The 20,667-nt window shown below is 42.5% G+C and overlaps 1 protein-coding gene and 1 long non-coding RNA gene across 2 annotated transcripts; both read right to left on the reverse strand.

Moving 5' to 3' along the window:
* Window positions 1-623: 623 nt before the first annotated feature.
* Window positions 624-1,153, reverse strand: LOC110191249 (uncharacterized). Its single transcript, XM_020962029.2, has 2 exons — window positions 990-1,153; window positions 624-940 (listed from the first exon to the last, which is right to left on the reverse strand). The coding sequence occupies exons 1-2, from the start codon at window positions 1,011-1,013 to the stop codon at window positions 713-715; spliced, it is 252 nt and encodes an 83-aa protein (XP_020817688.2). The 5' UTR covers window positions 1,014-1,153; the 3' UTR covers window positions 624-712.
* Window positions 1,154-17,584: 16,431 nt separating this feature from the next.
* Window positions 17,585-18,513, reverse strand: LOC147643491 (uncharacterized). The gene is made up of 2 exons (XR_015272069.1): window positions 18,462-18,513; window positions 17,585-17,937 (listed from the first exon to the last, which is right to left on the reverse strand). It is a non-coding gene; the product is annotated as an uncharacterized LOC147643491 (long non-coding RNA).
* Window positions 18,514-20,667: the final 2,154 nt, after the last annotated feature.

The raw sequence follows: 20,667 nt of genomic DNA on the forward strand, positions 1-20,667 counted from the left end.
CCCTCAAAAAAGAAAAGCGGCGGCGGGAAATGCAAAATGCAAATTGAGCGTTTCGCGTTGGGACATTAAACTTAGTCGCGGCTTAGGCGGGCTTAAGCCAAAGCTCAACTTTCACTTAACCGCAGAGTGCCAGAAGGGGCCGAGAATGAACCCCGGTCTGCACCCGGTCCGCATTAATGCCTAATTAAATGCAAGTCTTTGCGAAGAGGGTGGAAATTGCCGGGAATTCATTTGCATTTTACAGCAGATCTCGGACACTCCGTCCCGACAATGACAAGCGGATGTATTTCATCTCAGGACGCGCAGGACACGGCTCCCGTTGCCTTTATTCCGTGTAAATATTTCATGGCTGCTGGAAAACAATTCGTGCCTCGTCTCTCAGCTGTTGCACTCGCTGAATAAATTATCAGCTGTCATTAAGGCTTCTCCGGTGCAAACTCCTCCGCCTTCATTTGTCACGCGACTGCGTTTGACAATTAAAAATTGTCCAACTCGACGCGGATTGTCCAGGAACTGCAATTCAACTCCAAGAGTGTTGAATGCAAATGGACTCGACCTGCGAAAGTTTTCCCAAAAAAAGGCACTGGACGGACTAGTGTTTAAAGTAAATGAGAAACTTGATCTTAAGGAACTCGCAAAATTTATATTTTACAGGAAAGGTTGAGAAATCTCTATATTCTATTTAATATCTACAACACATTTTCAATGAAAACTATTCAACATCCCGAATTACGAATCTTTCAAGGGTCTCCTCGTAATCACCATCGAATTCTGGTGGTGATACCTCTGGCACTTTTTCCACTTCCTTTTGAGGATCCTGCGGATCATGTCCCTGATGCAGGATACGAACATACTTGAGGGCATAGTGCAGTTCCGACATGGGCAGCTCGTGCTCCTGGATCAAGGACATGGCCTCGTTTGCCTCATCCTCCGTATAAACCTTAGAATTTGAATTAACATTTTTTAATTTACACAAACACAGGTCAAACCTCTTCATTTTCCTCTGATGCCATGTTGCTTTTAGTTCGCTTTCTGACTTTTTAGCTTTACAAATATTTTATAACATTTATTTAGACTTCTTAGAAGCAATTTTTATTTTATTTTCTTTGCACGAGTGTGCTGTCTATGAACTCTGTGAGCCAGTTTCGTTGGCCTACTGAGCACCAAAAAAGCTAGGAATTTCAAAAATGATTTCTGCCCTGCAAACAGAACCCAGCATGCGGTCAAAACTATACCCATCAACGTTTTGGCCTGGCTTTTAAAATGGTCAGGCCGGTCAGGAGCGGGATCAGGAACAGGATGAGGACGAGGACCAGGAACGGGTCAAAGTGAGCCCGGGTCTGGAGCCCCACCGAACCGAAGTGACCCAACCGCATTTTGCATTTGCAGTTTACTCGGTTAACCGCCTTTATAGCGGATTTAACACATTTCAGCCTCAGCAGGGCGACAACAGAACTGTGGAATCAGAGGGTATCACATATTTTCCAAGATCATCTAAGGGCTTAAAGCAAATAGTATTCTAAAAGTATTTAAAGGGTGAAATATTTACTGTAATTAATAAAATATGGTGCTCTAAATGTGTTAGTTTGGAACTTGTCATGAGAAATTCATATATTTTAAGCATGTTTAGGTTTAGACAGTTATTTTGCATAAACTACGGTTTTATTTTTTATCTAGTGTAGTTGAGCTTAAAATAAAGTATTTTGCTTCATAGATGCTCTCTCTAAGGCAAATTTTAAATTGATATTAAGTCAACACAAATTTCTGAGAAAGCCTTGATATATTTTATTAAGTAATCCCCTGCTTCCGCTCCACTGTTCCTAGCTAGTCTGTTAGTAGCAAAAGTGAAAACTAGTTCAGCTGCCCGAAACATGCCAAAATGTTTGAATCGAACAATCAACGCACAGAGATGGGGAATCCTGTGGGGCTTTCTGGGAGTCCCAGTGCTGAAGGGGATCCGAGGGTAGACTCATATCGTGCGGCTGCATGCATGCATTTGCCATTTCCTCGACAATCCAGACGAGACCCCGGCCAGAGCTCCCTGCCATTGGGTGTCACGCCCACTCACTTGTCAATGGGGCATGCATTTCATTCAAAGTTTTTGTTGTTTTTATGCCTCAAAGAACTCGACTCGACTGACATTGGGCGAATGTTTGGCCCCGGGGGGCTAGGATCGGGCATCGGTCTGGAATTTTAGCCAAAACATTCCTTTGTTATGGCCAGCGGGTCCGGTCTAACCATTATAATTTCAAGTGCAAACTTTGACACTTGAATTGTGTTTGGCCCACAATGGGTTAAATGGCGCCGAAGCGACCAAAATTCTCAATCGATCTTTGCGTGAGCTTTAAAAAAGAATTCGCTGTTTGGCAATTTTAGAGGGCAAGGGATTTTCTGAACCCTCGGCACGAGTCAAAGAGATAAAATTTGTGGGGGGGTCTTGGATAGAAAAAAGAAATGCTAGCAAACAAAGATAAGAAAATAGAATTGCACGAGGACACAGCACACAAAAGGCAAACAGAATTATGTTTAAGGTTATATGCCATGCATAAGCAAGTATGGAAGCGGAAACGGAAGCTCGAGTAGCAAAAGAAAGTGTCTAACTGGCAATGCATGTGTGTGTGTGTGTGCCGGTGTGTGTGTGTGTGATCTCTCCCACAGGCACTTCCGACAATTGGCAAAACAAAACACTCACACACACACACATACATACATACTGAAAAATTGGGAAAGAGAGGAAGTGATAGAGGGAGAGAGAGAGACAGATATTCCAACCGCAGGCAACTTCCAAGCCTTGTCTTCGTCTTGGTTTTTGCCTACACCAAGAAAAAAACAGTTAAATATAGTAGTAGTTAAGTAATTTAATGTAAAGGGATTTTTGGTATGTAGAAAAAAAGAGTAAGTTTATAAAAATGTATTAGAAAAATATTTAGCATATTACAGATACACTATAATATTGATTTACTAAAGTAATCTCAAATTATTTACAGTGTAATTTGCCTTGCACACGCGCCAAGCGAGATAAAACATTTGTATGCGCTGATAAGAACGCATCCACTTACTTTTGGTCGCACATGACCTGAATTTTCCTCCCCTTTTGCGGGTGGAAAAACCCAATGGAAGTAAGAGAGGGAAAGGGGATGGGGAAGGGGAGGGGAGGGGTTACAGGAGTCAGACAAAAAACTTGAACTTGCACACGGACCGAAAGGCAAATGAAGAAATTTAAATTTGATACCAGCCAAGGCAATCAGACGATGTGAATGATGCCCACTTTGCATACCCTGGAAAGTCAACACCTCAAAGGGTATATTGTATTCTAAGAAATTTTATCAGATTATATTTAATAATTTCAATCTAATGAGTAACAATGAAGATATATAAAGGAAATCTTTTAAAGAAGTTAATTAAGCTGAATATTAAGTGAATATTGTAACAAAAAAAAAGAAGCTAACTTTGGCAAAAACCCTTTAGATCGAATTTGAAATCTATGAAATGTTTTTAATTTTTTTTTGAAGCCGAATTCATAATTTCTCTTAATATTTTAAAAGTATTTTTCCTTGTTTTCGCAGTTTTCTACTCCCATTTAATAGGAAACTCCTCCATTCGATCCATCCTCCATCCTGCCGCATTTTGTGGCTGACTAGCATTAACATGCGGCACCATGGAGCAAGCGGAATCCACTCCAACGCCAACGGCCACCCACTGTCTGTCTGTCTGCCTGGGCGCAGTAAAATTCCTCAATTTTTTCGCTCTCCTTTTTTTCTAAAGTTTCAGTTCAGTTACACGAAATTTTGAACGGAAATGCGAAAATGAAAGATTCGTATCTGGGCAAAGTCGGAACGAGATTGATGTGTGCACGATGGTATGTGCACTGAAAAAAAAAATGGATGTAGAGAGAAGGAGAAGTATCGAATGGCCCGCAGCACTCGAATGTGGTTCGTACGCTTTCCTTCTGGCCTGGTCTACTCTGTGCCCTTTTGAGTGGGTCCTCTTATGCGAAAATAGGATTTGCTTGCAAATTTCCCAACTGGAGGGGTAAATGGAGTGGCATGGGAGTGAAATAGGGGCAGAGTAGGGGTATTAAGGGGCATAGAACTGTGTTAGAGAAATGCTTTAGGATGGGAAGGGATCATTAGGAAGCAGGGTCACTGCAGTAGGCTTTCGGCTCGTTTTGTTTGTTTGACACTTTCGTGGTTACCGATTGTCCATATTATGTGACAGATAGACTTGGAAAGTGACAGGGCGAAACGGAGAAAGTTAAGTAGAGAAAGCTCTGCAAGGACACTCTGTCAGATGACCTAATTAAATGTATACAAACATTACATCTTTGCCCTCATTTAAGCCTCTACCTTACACCATAATAAAATCATAGTAAACATAATTTAATCTCCAAAAGCACCGACAATTTCCGGAGTACATTGGCAAACCAAGCGTGATTATTATCATACATCAAAGTCACAAGTTGCTCACAATTAATCATCCATCTAAGCCATAAATTGCCAGTGTTCAAGCCCAAAGCCATTCACTCTTTAAGCGGCTTAGGTTCCTGTTCCTGCTCAATTTCCTCACACACAGTGTCATCGTCATCATCATCATTATCATCATCATCGATGGTAATTAGCCCTGTCAGCACTTGAAGAAGCGCAAGGGAATTATTCACGACGCCCTGAGAAAGTGTCAGCTGGCCAAAGTGAAATTAATATTTCAGGCCGTGCCAAATAATATAAGGCATTGGCCACCAAAAGCCGAAGTATCGTTTAACACTTCATTAAAAGCCATTCCCGACAACTTGTAGACAATTAAAGGCAAGTGGAGAACGAGGTTGGGGGTGGAGCGCGGCACTTAACACATTTCCAATGTTCATTGACCGGCAAATGAAATAAAAATTGCAAACATCTTCAACTTCGCCAGCGAATGCTTCATTTAACAGCGACAACAACCTCTTCGCAGGATGGGCTACCCATCCCCCACATCGAGGCAATAGACAAAGTTCCCTTGGCCACAAATTACACTTTGGTTTGGCAGCATAAAATGGCGTAAAAATTGCAGCTGTTTCTGCCACTCGAATGCGAACAAAATTATTGAATGTCCTTGCCTTGTGTCTGCCGATTTTGAACATTCTGAAATACACAATCTTTGGTAAAATAGTGGAATTAATTAAGTTTTGTTGTTTAGTTGTAACTAGGGAAGATTAAAGGGAAATAATATGACTTGGAATATAATTTAAACTGCCTTAGGAACGCTATAACAATACGATTTCCTCCTAAACATACTCCCAATATAAATGATAGCTTAAAACTGTAAGTAACAAATACAATTTCTCATAATTCGATTCCCAAAATGGTAGTTTTCCTCAGCGAAACCACAATTGGGAACCTCGTAGGACTCAGGACTCTCAAGGCTCTTTCGTGGTCCTTTTCTGGTTCTGGTTCTTCTCTGTCTGATTCTGTGTATGTGCCTGTGTATTTTTTATGATGCTTGAAAATAAATAAACACTCAATACCAATGCCAAAGAGCAGACAGAGCCAACTTTCAGTCGCAGACACCAGCAATGGCGATGGCGATGGCAATGGGAATGGGAACGGCAGACTGCCAGCATCGCGCACATTCAATAAATCTTCAGCTGTGAATAGTCACTTGAGACGGAATCGGAGAAGGAGCAGCTTCAGATCAGGACCAGGAGCAGCACCAGAAAGCCTTTCGCTTTCAATGCCAGCTGCTCGGCTCCACTCTCCTTCCCCATTTTCCCCGGTAATGGCCACAGTCATGAGCTGCTGGATAATAATAATGATGATGCTCTTGTCTGGGCGGAGGACGTGTCCTGCGGGGCATGGGAGCGGGGGTAGGTGTGTGAAAAAGCGCAGCCTGCACGTATGAAGAGCGGACTCAAAGCCTCTAATAGCCTCATATTTTGCACTCCAATACATAACTCAGTGGGAACGGGAAACGGAAGTCCTCTGGGGAAGAGGGCAACGGATCAAGAGCAAGGCCAGGGAGCTCTGGGGCAATGAATGGAACCAGTTACTTTGGGTCATTGGTTGCTTGGGAATAGTCCCAATGTACCATAAAGCATACGGTTGTTTTGGGTAAATCGTGTATTTGAGATGATTACTGAATATTTAGGAGTCCCATATTTCTTGGAAAAACTTGAAATTCTCAATATTGTATCTCGAGATCGGATTTTCTTAAGAATACAAATTATAAATACTGAATAATTCAACCCTAACTGAAGATATTTAATATTCTAAAACCTCAACTTCTTTCTATAGAAAGTTAATATCTTATAACAAATGATTTTCATCTAGAAAACCCAAGATAATTAACCAAAAACGCCTTAAAGTAGTCAACTTGCGATGCTTTCGAGGACAACAAAATGGATGCGGTTGCAAGGAGAGCGTAAATCAAATGGGTGGCAAGCCAATCGCAACACACCGACCCCGAGCAAATATTCAATCTATAATGGCATTTACACGACTAGGAACAGGATATGTAATATCCTTTTGGGGTTTTTAGACCGAACTGGGATGCTTCTGTAGGCAGGTCCTCCTCGCAAAGCAGGCTGGCTGGCTGGGATGCAACTTATTTTCAAATAAATATGGCGCAGCCTTTTGCAACCCAGTCGCCATAAATCTCAACAATTTCCGCTGCCTCCGAAAGAGGAGTAGAGGAGGAGGAGTCCCATGGCCATCTATGGATTTGCTATTGAAATTTATGCGCATGGGAGTGTCTGGCCAAGTGGATCCTAACTCTTTTTGTTTTATTTACTAAACCAGGAAGAGGTGGAGCCGCCGGAGATACTTTCCCCTCCCCCCCAGCTCCAGCCTCCCAGCGGTTAATGGATTTATTTGGTTTTGAATGAATCAAGTGGTCAGAGATACAGGAAGAGAAAAAATCTTTAAACTTCCGGTAGAGGCAGCTTCAAAGAGTTTAACTATACCGATTTTTCTCGCTCTTTGAGCACTTTTAGTTGCCTTCCACATCTAAACCTAATTGCTTTCACTCCTGGCTGCCGTTCGGACTGCAAAGGTGCTCCGGCGCCAATCATAATTTCGAAATCTTAAGCAGCCCCATAACACTCGAGTGCCGGGGTGCACAAACAGCAAATGGCAACTTTCACTTGGCGCTCTAACAGCCGAAAGGAGGCCAGGCCAGGACTCCATGTGGCAATTTAAAAATTAAGGCGAGGAGACGCCAAGCGGAGCAGCAAAACACTTTAACTAAAATTAGAAAAACGCAAACGAGCAGACTGCAGGCAAGGCGTCCAAGATTCTCTCCTTCCTTGTGGCCATAATCAGCACTTGCAACATGGCAAGAACAACAAGCTAAGAGGGGTACACTTAAGAAAACAGTTAATCTAAGATTTCAATCAGTTTTCATCATAAGATTTACTAAAAGTAGTTTGGTACAATTATAAATCTATTAATTAGGGTCATTATCAGCTTAAACAAGCTTCGTATTCTTTTAAATTATTTGAAATTTCTTCGTGTGCATTTGCTGCAAAGCAGCTGAAGGGGCGTATATGCAACATCAACGGCAAACAGCAACTGCAACACGGCACTATAATGAAGCTATCAACCGTAAGATGGCGCTTAGGCACGCAATCATACTTGGGAAACCTTAGAGACCCCCCCCCTCCCCCCGGCAATATGCAACGAGTACGCAAAGGACCTCATGTGTGCTGCCTGTAATATTCCAGGAAACCATTTCTCTAAACTTATAATACTCCTTTTGAAGTACAAAACTATTCTTTGGTTAATAATGATACCCAAATACGATACCTTACTGTGGACTTTATTTGCAAATTAGTAATGTTTAATAAGAGTAAATTATTAATTTTGGAGATTTTAAAGAGACGAAATTGGAATGCTTTTGCCGGAACAACCTCCGGGATCAACTAGCCTGCCATCGTGGGCCACCGTTTTCGTAATTTTCGCTATGCGGCATAAACACGGCGAACACTCGGTCGCTGGCACACGCGGCGTATGCTTAATATTTCCGCCGCATCCTATGCGCATATTCATTTTTGACGACGCTTTGACGTCGTCCGTTCGTTGACCGCTGGGGAATCACCGGCGGGGGGCATCAGCATTAGCGTTTAATAGCAGACGACGCTGTCCCGGGCGCTGGGCTGCCATCTTTACGGATATATGTATACCCCGCGGTGGTGACCTAAATATTGCCGGTTTATGAAAAATATATGTGTGTGCAATAAAAAAATGTTTTCCTCTGCTGCATGCATAAAGCGTTGCGAAAAAAATACCGTGTTATATATGTATATATAGAGCTAGGAGAGCAGGGCTTCCTTCATATTTATATTTATTTACATGGGAACGTCACAGGGGAACTGCGCGGGGCCAGTTTATGAAGCTGTCGTTTTTTTTTTCTCTTTATTTTTTAGTCAAATGGCGACAGTAATGGCGGCGTCAAAAGCGGAAATGCCCCTGAGCTGCGGTGGTGGCAGCAGGACAACATCAAAGGACGTTGAGAGCTCAAATTACGCAGCGAAGGAGGTAACTTATGGGAAAGCAGGACTTTCGCGTGGAAACTAGTGCGAAAAATTGGGGATTTACTAATGAAAAACTAGGGGTTATCAGGACTAATTGAAAACGGGAAAAATCAATCATTATAAAGAGATCATTTTATTTTATGTATGTCTTATTTTTAATTTCTAAAAGGAAAGCTTTTCGAGTTGAAATTTAAGAATTTTTGATTTAGTTATGATCGATTAAAATTTTGTAAATTGGGAACTGCAAGTGTATTTAGATTCTTCTTGTTTCCTAACAAATTCCTTTATATTTTATTAATTCAAGTGAACTTAGTCCCAACTGTTCTGTGATTCCTTGACAAGTCCTTATATTTCAATATACACGTCAAATGCCCAGGTGTTTCGATTACAATTTTTCAATAAACTACATGTAAATGTCAAACGATTCCCTCTTTGTTAATATATATTTACTGAGCCATGGCATATCCGAGCGCCAGGTGTGATTGAGCCCCGGTCACATCTGAGGCGAAGGGAAAGCAATAACATGGAGACGTCGACGATGAATAAACAGTGTGCTGTGCGAGCTCAGCAAATGTGGTCCTGTTGACTCTGCACTTTGAAGTGCGGTCAAGCATTTTGTAATAATATTTATGCTGATTCCAGGGCGATATTCCAGACTTCTTTTGGCTTCTGTTGAGTAAGCGTAAATATGCATGCAATTGTTTTGCGGGGTCCTCAATCCTCCGTCCAAGTCAGATGCAAAACTTTCGCCTTTTGGGGTTTCAAGGGGAATTTATGAACGATTTAGGGGGATGCTGGGAGCAGCTTATCATAAGCAATAAACGCTAATGGATGAGCTTTTGTGTCGGTCGGTCAAGAAGGGTGGGAGGGAATCAGCCACCGAAGCACACTTGAGGTTCAACCCCGAAAAGGTGACAAAAGATATCGCAATTTTATGAGTAATCCTCTGACACCCTGACAAGGACATGCACTGATTACGGTCTCTGTCCTCTGTCCTCTGTCCTCTGTCCTTGCCTCCTGCCACACGGAAAGCGGTAATAAAATTTTCACTCCCAGATAGATTTTTAGCATTGTGTCTCGCTTAGAGCGGATAATATGTCCGACTGTGTGGAGGTCCTTTCCCGGGTATTCAACCACCGCTGTCTACTGATGCTGATGCTGATGCTGATGCTGCTGCTCTCCTCACTCGGATGTTGTTGTGAGTCATATTAAAAAGTAACGAGCAAAATATTATGAAGCCAGACAAAAGGCATTTCCGGCAGGAGAGATGGATGTGGAGAAGGGATCCGTTCCTATATTGGATTCACACGATGCAATGTTTTGTGAAGGATGCCAGGCAGCCGGCTTAACTCTTGTTCATTGCCTGTTGTTGTTTGACCGGCCAAAACACAGAGCCAGTTCCCCCTTCAACCCACCATCTAGCCATATTATATTGTGTTGTGTTCTCGGACCCAGACAAGTCTGCATTGCTGCATGTACCGTGTCCTGGCTGGCTTTCGAGGTTATCTCCATGGTCCTTTGCCCAAAGGCGGTTCAAAAACACACACACACACACACAGCATTATTAATAACCATAACTCAAATCTATTGCCGCTTTACTGCTCATTGATTCTGTTTATGGCCATGATTTCGTCAGTTCTTTTTGTTAGCCAAAGTGGGGGGGGGCCCCCTTTGAAAAGTTTTGATTTGGCCGCAGAGCATGAGTTGGCTTTGAAATGGGTATAAACTTTGCGGAATGGAAAAAGTGCCGAGAGTTCTGAATGGCACTTGTGGAAAGGCCCATTAAGAGATATCTGGACATCGAAGTACTGAAGTGAGTTTGGTGGATTAAGGAATTTATTTAAATGCCTTTTTGCAGGCTTAAAATATGAGAAGATTTATAGATAAAATACATTTACAAGGTAAGGTAGTCATTTAAATTATATTTGATAAGCAAGAGATATATATTATTCTTTCAATGCTTAGATACTTAGATACTTTTGCTTCATGATTACTCACGAGACTTCAATCGATCCTGAGGCTTAGCAAACTTAAATTTCCGCCCAAATTCCGGCAATTCCCCCATTTGCTGCTCCAGCTTATCATTCAAAGCTGGCACTTTGAGATATCCCGAGTCCCTGCCAACGCCAACGCCAACTGGTCCTTTTGCGGCAAGTTTTAATTGTGCTCATATCTCAAGAACTCTTCTGGATCGCTTCGCTGCTCGTGGCAAAGTTTGCATTTTGGCCATTTGTGTGTGGACCGAAAAACTTTTTTGGGCCACGGCTCTTACACACACACACACACACACACACACACTGCTCGGGCCAATTGCTCAGCAATCCATGTTGCCATTTTACAACACTTGGCATTTCTTTTGCTTTGCCTTTGGCTTAGATCCGCTCTTGATGTTGACTTTTACTTTGGCCAAGTGCTGGGCTGGGCGTATAATTTCACCGCTCACTGTCGTAAATAGCCCTGCACGGCCACTGCCCAGCGCAGCGAGGGATGAGTATTTTCTTAATTTTCTTGCACTTCCTGCAGTCAGGCAAAAGTTTTCCCAGCTCTGCCAGCTAGAATCATCATCAGCAGCAGCAGCAGCTTTTCCGTTTGTCAGCTGACAAAGGGCGTGGGACAAGGGGGTCGACATTAAAGTATTATGCAAGCGTATTAATGCACTCAACGGACACGCAGTCAGGACAGACAAAATGCCATGGAAAAGTGACCAGTAACACTTGGAGAAATTTACATTTAAATACGTTTAAATTAGAAACATTTCATTACATTTACAAAGAGGTTGTTATAGTTGCTTAAAATATATGAAAACCCTTTTTAAAATTACTTTGGAAGCTTAGGTAATGATATTTAATACATATTAAATATGTTTTTCTCTCTGTTTTAAAGTGCAGTGACAAGTAGGGAGACAGTATTAAGGGCAATCGGAACTGAGAAAGATATTGCAGCAGAAAAAAAGCCAGGCTCCAGCTAAAGTTTTCCAGAAATGTCAGAAAGCGTCTTAGCCAGGTCCAAGTCCTGACTTTCAAAGTAAGCGCCCGTTGTGGCTAATACCTAAAAGGAATGCATTACATTAAGTGCATAAACAATTTCATTTTTTATTAGCAAATAAGAAGGCAACACCTGAAGTTGGTCGATGAGCGGCGCATTCATCTTAAATTTTCGACATGTTAGCCACTCGTTAAGCGCGTGCTATCATTTTAGGCCGCCCCCAAAGACTGGCCCTTAATTCAATTAGGCGTTAGCTCCCCAGGGACGCACAACGCATGTCCGAGATCAAGTTACTGTCTGCGGTCTGGAGTTGTGCCATGTAGCAGTGTCTTGTCAACTGTCAAAATGACCCCTAACTAGGGGCTTGTTATTCCCAAATGCATTTCGATTTGAAGCCTTAAACAATTAGCTGCAACAAGCAAAAATTATGCAATTTAGGGAACGATTTCTAGCCTGGCAAACTCCTTAATGCCTTTGCAATGATTTGTAATGTAATCTTCTGAAGAAATATACAAGATAAAGAAGAAACTCTCCCGAAAACCAAGCATTAATGTATCCCTGGATCAGTGGGCTTGATAAAAAATCACAAACTCACATCGATGGACATCCTTTAAGTTTGATTTATGTTTTTCTGGTCCTCCCAGCGTTGTCCTCAGCTGGCGACAGGTCACAGCTGCGGCTGTGCGTAAAAAATAAAATGAATTCCGCTTTTCCTCTGTCACTTGTTTGGGAAATTAGTTTTGTTTGCGGACTCTCGGACCACATGTGATTTGATTAGGAAACCCGAATCGAAGAGTCATTTATTTCGCAGCTAGGATCTTCCTTGAAGCGTTAACTTCCACCGCCTGTCCACTTGACATATTTTTACGGTTGAAAAACTCGAATGGGAGCGCGCTTGGTTCATTCATTCCTTGATTCGTTTATTCATTCATCAATCAGCGTACGCGACACAGCATGAAAAATGTCAGTGGAAAAGCATCGCCGTGAGACTCAGATATTAAGTCGTGTCGATCGTCGAAATACCCAGCAAAATGAGCGCCGAGTGGGGACTACCCCAATTCCTATCTCTCTGGCATTCCAAAAGGCAGGGTATCCGGGGGAAAACTCTTTTCCAACCCAGTCGCAGAGAGAATCACCCCGCCACGTTACCCCATTTGTGGCGATGCGTTGTGAAAATTGGCAAGTCACTTTTCAACATTTTCCGCGAGCCGTGAAGCAATCAATATTGATTGCATAATGAATGACAATCAGAGCTGCGCTCGACACTTGACACCCCCAACTCATACACCTCGACACCCACATTTCATATTTTATGCAGAGAAAGAATTTTATTCTGCAAGGGATTTTGTTTTAAGTGGGGGGGGGGAGTAACCCCTTAAAGCGCGACATGTGCTGGCTGACCTGTGGCATTCTAATTGCGCTGGCACTTTTCCGAAAGTTCAATTGCGCCGCATACCATTGCCAATGAAGATGATTCAATTGACATTCCCTTTTCGGAGATATCGAGGAGGAATCGATGGGATCCGATCCGGATGCTCTGCTGGCCAGGTCGGTGGCGTTCATGTGAATGTCCGCTTGCCGTGGGACGAAGGACCAAGAAACGGGGACACCGGGAACCGAGAACGTCCAGTCATCCAAACTGTCCAGTCAGCCACACAATGGCCGCCACTTGGCTGGTCGCTGTCATGGCCAACGTGGCCGTTGCGACGTGGCCAACTTGGCCAACAATGGTGGCAGTTGTCTCGGCGGCAGCTCCCCCCCCTCCTCCCTCACTCCCCCATTCCAGGGATTTCTTTTTTTCTTTGCTAACTTTTCGAGCTCAGTTCGCTGGATCCTTTTTTGGTGTACGTGTGCGGCGTTTTTGGCCCGGCTCTCTCTTTTATTTCCCGCTGCCTTTCGTATTTTGTTGCAGTTTGTTTTGTGCTTTGTTGGTGCTGCCATTGCGCCATTTTAGCCGTTGATGTTACCTGCTGCCATTTCTGGTCATACTCTACCAATAGAATAGTCATAAGGCACACAAAGGTTATTTAGAAAGCTTTAACAAGTATAAATTACATATAGAAAGGCAAGAAAAACGAAAGGATATATACTAAATTTAACAAATATATCAAATATTCCAAATACGTTGTATTTAGCTGCTTGAAAAGAGCATTCCCGAGTTGCATTTAGCACAAAACTGCATTCCCCAATTTCTCCATCCTGTTCCAGTTTAGTGTGTGTGTTCTTGTGTCACTCAACAGCATTGAATTCGATGTGAGCACCAAAGTCTGTGTTCCTGTGTGTTTGTGTTATTTTTTAAATTGAACATATTTCCGTTTGAAATATACTCTCTTTCACCCCCTTCTTGTGCGCCCCATCAACGGGGTATTCATTTCCTGTTTGTTACGGTCGAGACTCGAGAGTCTCTGGAGCGAACGGACCAGAAACTGAAGCATCCTTCTGCCCCTATTGAGCTGGCAAACTTTAAACAGAAACATTTGTTGACACACGTGAGCCATTAGCCCGGGTATTATGCTAAAAATCGTTTAAAATATGCACACAAAACCTAAAACGCAAATAGTGCAAATTGCTTTATGCATGTTTAAAACCAATTAATTAAGCAAAATTCGTTTGATTCACCTGTCCTGGCCTGGCAGAGTGTCTCCTTTTTTCCTGGAGCCGGGCAAGAATGTGAGCAAACAAAGCAATTCCAATTTAATGAATTTCAGATTCCCTTTGTTGTCCATTACTATTATTTTATTATTATTCTGTCATGGTCTATTGCATCGATCACAAAGGCTTTGCCGGCAAATTATTTAAACGAAATCAATTTTATTAACTTTTATTGCATTTTTCATTGGGTTCAGCCAATTAAGCGCACTGGCTTTTCCACAATTTTTTTTACCATAGAGTTACGGATCTGTTTTTTTGCCTGTTCCGGGCTCGTTCTATCATTATTTGTTGAGCGATGTTTGTGACAAGTGGCAGCGACAATTGACAATGGCTAAAAAACATGTGCGAATGGAGAGCAGGGATTTGGTTATTCTGGAATATGATTTTACAAGGGATCTGTGGAGGGAATTTAGGACAGGTGTCTCGTAAATCATATGGGAATATATAAAAAAGTATGGCAAACTTTATATACTGAAGACTTCCTTGAAAACCGTTCGATTTCCTTGTATTTGAGTGTTTCTCAAAAGTAGATTCTTTGTACACTTAAATTAAATTGTTACTTTAAATATTATTTGAGGCTTAATATTATTTACAAAATCTGTACAAATGTTTTAAAATGCATCCTGTCACAGTCAGCGTTTTTAATACACTCGAATGCATATATGTAACTTGCATTTTCCACCCCATTTTCCGCCCACATAAAACAAATATTTTAACAAGTGTTATTTTAATTGCATGCAAGTGCAGTATGGCCAACATTTCAGCATTTCGACGTGTTGTTCTGGCAACTGCTGCTGTTTACACTCACTGTTGCTCCATGGTGTAATATGCACACATGTTCGAGGGGAAGGCGGGGGGCGGGCCTTATAGGCATGGCACGGACTGTGTGTGCCGCGTGAGGTCGCATAACTTTCTGGCCATGGAAATGGGACTGAAACTGGCGCTGAGGTTGAACCTTTTTATCTGATTAACGCGCTGCCTGCATAAAAATTCCCTCCATTCCGATTTAATTTGCTCTAGAGCCCCGGCCAGGGTAAAGTTTTCACTTTGTCACCTTCCTTTGGCGGCGCTGTGCGCTGCATAAATCAATTCAATTTGTAATAAATTTCAAAACTTTTCATTTTATATTAATTTTGATGCCAGCCAACGCCTGTCGTCGTCGTCGTCGTCGTCGCAGTTCGCCCATCCTTTGGGCACCTCCTCCTCCGGAGGCCGCCGCAAGAAATCAATTTAATTCTAATAAAATAAGTGAGGGGAAAGTTGTGGCGCCTTCCGCAGCTTTATCGGACACTGAGAAAAAATTTGGGACTACTTTAGGTTTATCTAAAAATGCATACAAAAAAGTTTAAAGCCTCTGAATTTCAGTTTAACTATATTAAAGTTGCAGGATTTTGTATTTAAATAATTTAGGTATAATTTATATACAAATATTCAAGATTAAAGCCCGTTTTGTGTTTCTTTCAGTGCTTGCAAGACGCTTTCCTTTCTCATTCTCTTTATGCAGAGCATATTTCTGCGTCCCACTTTTCTCACATTTTCCTTTTGTCCTGCCGGGGTCCTTTCCCGGCCTTTTACACAGATCCTGCCGCTACTGCTTCTGACTGCAGCTTAACAAATTGACTTTCTCCGGCCGCGGTTCGCCTTAGTTTCCTCGCCGCTTTCTTTTTTATTTCCTGCACTGCATACTTACTCACTCTTTTATTATGATTATCGGCTGAGTTATTGCTGCAGGCAGAAGGTCCTTTTTATGGCCTGTCTGGTCGCATTGTCGTCACTTTGTCGTCGATCCGGGCACATAATAATAATTTGCAATGCCAATTCCCTGACAAATTAATTCAGCTTGACTTTGTGGCTAAGTGCGATGCTCTCGGCACTTTACAATCCTTGAGAAGGAGTCTGTTTTCGGGAGTGGGAAAATCAAGAAGTACATGCACTTCAGCCTACAGAATCCTTTGACAAATGATGTGTGATTAGGCTGCACTAACTTCACTTGCTGCTCCACCTGCTTTCATCTAAACTATTTGCTTAGTTTCTGTGCTCCATCCCTGAACCCACCGAGAAATGCAATCAATTTGCTCAACAATTTTTGTCATTTGTTAAATTGAAAATTGCCAGCTGCAGGCCATCATCCATTCGGGGGCGGGGGAATGCGAGAGTCGGGAACTGGGCAGGGAAATTCCTCTGGACATTTTGAGAATTCTCTTTGTCCTAGGCCTACCTACCAGCTGGCAGGTCCTTTGCCCATTTTGTTGATTGGTCGCCTTCAGGCCATGAGTTCTCCTGTGCAACTTTTGTTGATTTTTAATTGCGTCGATTTCTCCTGCACGCAGACACACACACCCTCACACACAATCGTTCTGGAATGAAATAATTTATAACCAGGACGAAACCAAAGTCCTCTAGCCTCTTTGGACAACTTTCAAGAGCTCATTTCGCATGCAATGGCCAAATAAAATACAATCCGAACTGTTTGTACAGCTCCTTTGTGTCTGCCTTGCCAATTTGTAGCAGAGTCAACGATTTGGGTTTATCCTTGGTGTTAATCCTGCGAGTCCCAAGTGCTGCTGCGGTGTACACTTGAGAAAACAAAAGGGATATTGTATAAACTTTACGTGTATTTCAACAAATATTGATTTTATATACCATAAAAAAACTGTATTCATATAGTTCTAGTTTCATAAAATTAGTTTTTCGCATTTATTAAGCTCTTTTATCCGGGTTAAATGTTATTTCAAGTGCAGTAATTGTTCAGAAATTGAGATGCTCTCTAGTTTCCTCATTTCCGCTCGTCGAAAGGAGTCCAGGACTCGATTTCAATGGCTTTATCTTCGCCGCTCGCCTTTTCTGCTCATTTTAATTATTTTTATTGGTACTGGTGCCGACACTTGGAAGGGCTTTCGGCCACCGCGGCGTATGTGTAATATAATCGTGTTTACGCCCAAGGACTAAACGTGGCGAAACAATTGCTTTATAGTTCCGTACACACACACATGCTCACGTTTTATTGAAGTGTTTAACTCATGACCAGACATTAACAACGTCTGGCGTCGCACTCCGTTATCATCCGCCGGGCAATCAAAGTGTTGTCCTTTTACGGGCTCCTCCGACCAGAGCAGCCAGGATGCGTCTGCCACTGCCACTGCCACTGCAATGAAAGCTGAAAGCACTTGGCTGCATCTTGGCTCATCATCAACGCCAAGTAATTGCCATTGCAGCACTCCATCCCAGTCCTCCCCCCCCTTGTGCCACCAGGTTTGAGAACTTTCGGGTTTTTGTGTGTTGTGGCATTTATGGTGCACTTGCGATGTCCCGGCTGGATAAGGTGTCCTTGCTGGTAAGGACAATTAAGAAAGTGGCGAACTAAAGGGAAAGAAGAGAGAGCATAGAACCACGAGCTGTTCTTGTTTTACAATAATTCTAACTTAATTTAAATGAACTAAAACATTTAGTCTTGAATTATAAATATTTAAATCCAAAAATGTAACAATTTAAAGTCCACCCCACTTAAATTTAGTTATTAATTTTAAAATTTAAATCTAGATCTTATGACTGAAATCGGTATCGATAGGTATTTCCCTGCCACGTCTATTTATTATCCAGTTTAAAATTTTCTCCTTTCTGGCTTTGTCCTTTAATGTGACACCCAGAACAAGAGCGCTATCCTCGTCATCTAACTTTGCCAAATCCTCCTCGAGGTGCTCCTGGAGGAGCTGTGCATCCGGTTCTGTGACCACTTGAGCATCTTCCAACAGATCCTCCTCATTCTCGATCTTCTCCTGCTTCTCACAGTTTTCTTGCTGAGGAGAAAAAGGGAGAATATATTACATTTGAATAATATGTAAACTATTAAAGGATTAGTTAATTAATTAATTGTGACAAGAGGTGGGATCTGAAAATAAATTTTAACAGAAAAAGGCATTAATTAGCAGTAGGATAGGTTATTTTAAACTGTTGCTATATCTATTATTTGCCTGTTAAGAAAGTGATTTATTAAATACCACTTGCATGACTTGAACCTGTAAGTAAATATTAAAATAGAATCAAAGAGTTGACAAATCATCTACAGCTGCAAATATAAATAAAATATTTAACAAGATTGTGGTTCTGGGGTATTGCCATTAAACGTAAATCGAAATTCAATATGAGCATCCGCACATCTTCAGCCCGGATGATAGCCAGTCAACCCAACTAAGCCTTGGCAAATAACCCTAGGGCCAAGAATCCACCTCTGAGCCTGGTTCCTCTCCTCTCTGCTCTCTCCTCTCTGCACTTCAATTCATTTAACTGTGTTAAATTAAATCACAAATCAAAAATCAATTACAGTTATTACAGCGGCTGCTGCGACGATGTCTACGATTTCCAATCTCTACACGAGCGCGTTTTCCACCCCCCTCGACTTTGACTTTTCAGCCCCCAATCGACTGCATCCCCAAGCGAGGTCCTTTCGCAGTCACGCCCAGGAGAGTGGAGTGGAGTGGAGTGGCATGGTGACCTCTATCTGTATCTCTGGCTACGGGTCTGATTCCGATTCCGATTCCTATTCCCATTCCGAGTGCGAGTCCGGAGTCCGGAGTCTGCGACTCCTTGGGCGCACATTCCTGCAATCTGTTCCCGAGCTGCCTTCCTGCCTTTCTGCCATTTGCTAGTTGCCTGCCTCGTTGGCTGCTCCTTGCTGTGACTCCTGGCCAAAGCTTCATCAATAATGATGTTATCGGTTACACAGGCACACACCGAGTCCGCATATTTATTTAAAGTTTTATGGGTCCGGGCCAAGGGTGGCCAAGGCTTCCTGGCTTCCCGGACACCCAGATGAAGTGTAGTTGGAGGAAGCAATTCCAACTGGTTTTTAATTTCGATTTGATAAAGATTTTAATATTGTTAGCCGAAGATGTGGAGCGACGAGGGGTGGGGCGGGCGGAACATCAAATTAATGTAACGGATGTTGATTGCTCGACGAGCGAAAAGTGATTGCAGTTGTTCAAACGAGTTGATTGATTTTTTCCCTCTTTGCCTGCCAGTTGAGGGAAAAATGCAACTAAAAGGGGGATTTAGTTTAAAGGTTTTTTGCAATTTTAAATGAACAGGGATTAGAGAGGCTTTAATTTATGATTTGAAAGCAATTTGAGAGTAGTTGAAGGAGATTTACTTATTATTTTGCATGCAATAATTACATCTTTAAATATACAAAAATATTCCTTTGGTGCTTTAAGGGATGCGACCCTTCTTGCGGGCACAATATTTTTATTTTGTTGATTGATCGTTTCCCCTTCGCTGGTTTAGAAAACACATTGTGCTTCCTTTCTAAACTTGTTTTCATTTCGTTAATTAATTTAGCTTTACATGCTCAGATCCTTTGTGGCATTTCTTGGTTACCTCAGTTGCCTTCGTTATTCCTTATTCAGGATGTTTTCCCCCTTGTGAACCCTTTTCCCCTCCACCCCGAACTGGGAGGAATTTCCCGAATTGACTTCTGTTTTTTGGGGGGGGGCCCCACCCTTCTGCTGTTAAGCCGTTTGCTTTGTCATTTTGTTGGAAATTAATTCCCGTTTATGTACATTCTGCCAAGCTACTGATACTTTTTTATTTCGGTGGTTGCAAATTTCATTAGGACGGAAGCTGGATACACCGGAGACCCTGCTCCAACCGGATCAACCCCTGGGGCTCATCCGAGCTTCATTTCGGTTGGAATCCAACCAGACTGTAACAACTCTTGACTGGATTTTATGAGTTCTGGCTCAACTACAAATGGCAGCCATAACACTAAAGAATCCGGAGATGGATGCGAGTCCCCCCGCCAGCTGCTGGCCAATTAGATTGAAAAGTTTCCGGCGACGAGACGAGACGAGGCGAGTCGAGGGGGGGGATCCTACCAGGATAACAATTTACTCGTTCGAGTTGCTGGGTAGCTTGATTAATTCCAGCAAAAAAAGAAAACACAACCGAAACTGCAGTGTCATTTGCATATCCAGAGTCCAGGCCAAAAGTCCGGGATTTATGTTATGCTGGGGCTCCTCCGATGGGGGCCCAGATTTTGTGGCTTTACTTTTCCGCATCATCAAATCGAAGCATGCAAAAAACATCATGACTGGCGTAATTTACACGCCAATGACTTTCGACTTGACTAAGTACACACACACACACACACACATACACACATCCCCCGTACATATATGATGTACACGCAGGAATCGGGTCGGAGGTCTCATCTTGGCCTAATCTTATCGAGCGTGGCACAGCTCATATAGCTGGCAAAATCGCTTTAATATTGAAATTGCCAATTTCGATATTCATTAAATGTTGCCATGTTCGAAAAGGAGGAGGAGAAGGAGCAGCAGGTCAGGGGGCGTGGCGACAATGTGGCCCCTGTGCAAAGGAGCGTGCTTATCCTGGCATCGCTCCCGTTCCTGCTTCATCTCCAGCTCCTCCTTCAGGGTGCGATATGGAGATATGACGATGGGGGACGGGGGCAATCAAAATCCATAAACATCAATGTCGCTAAGCATCGAAATCAATGCACTGAGAGATAA

This window comes from Drosophila serrata, unplaced genomic scaffold (assembly GCF_035046125.1).
Source record: "Drosophila serrata isolate PLE 108 unplaced genomic scaffold, ASM3504612v1 contig_272, whole genome shotgun sequence".
Taxonomy (NCBI): domain Eukaryota; kingdom Metazoa; phylum Arthropoda; class Insecta; order Diptera; family Drosophilidae; genus Drosophila; species Drosophila serrata.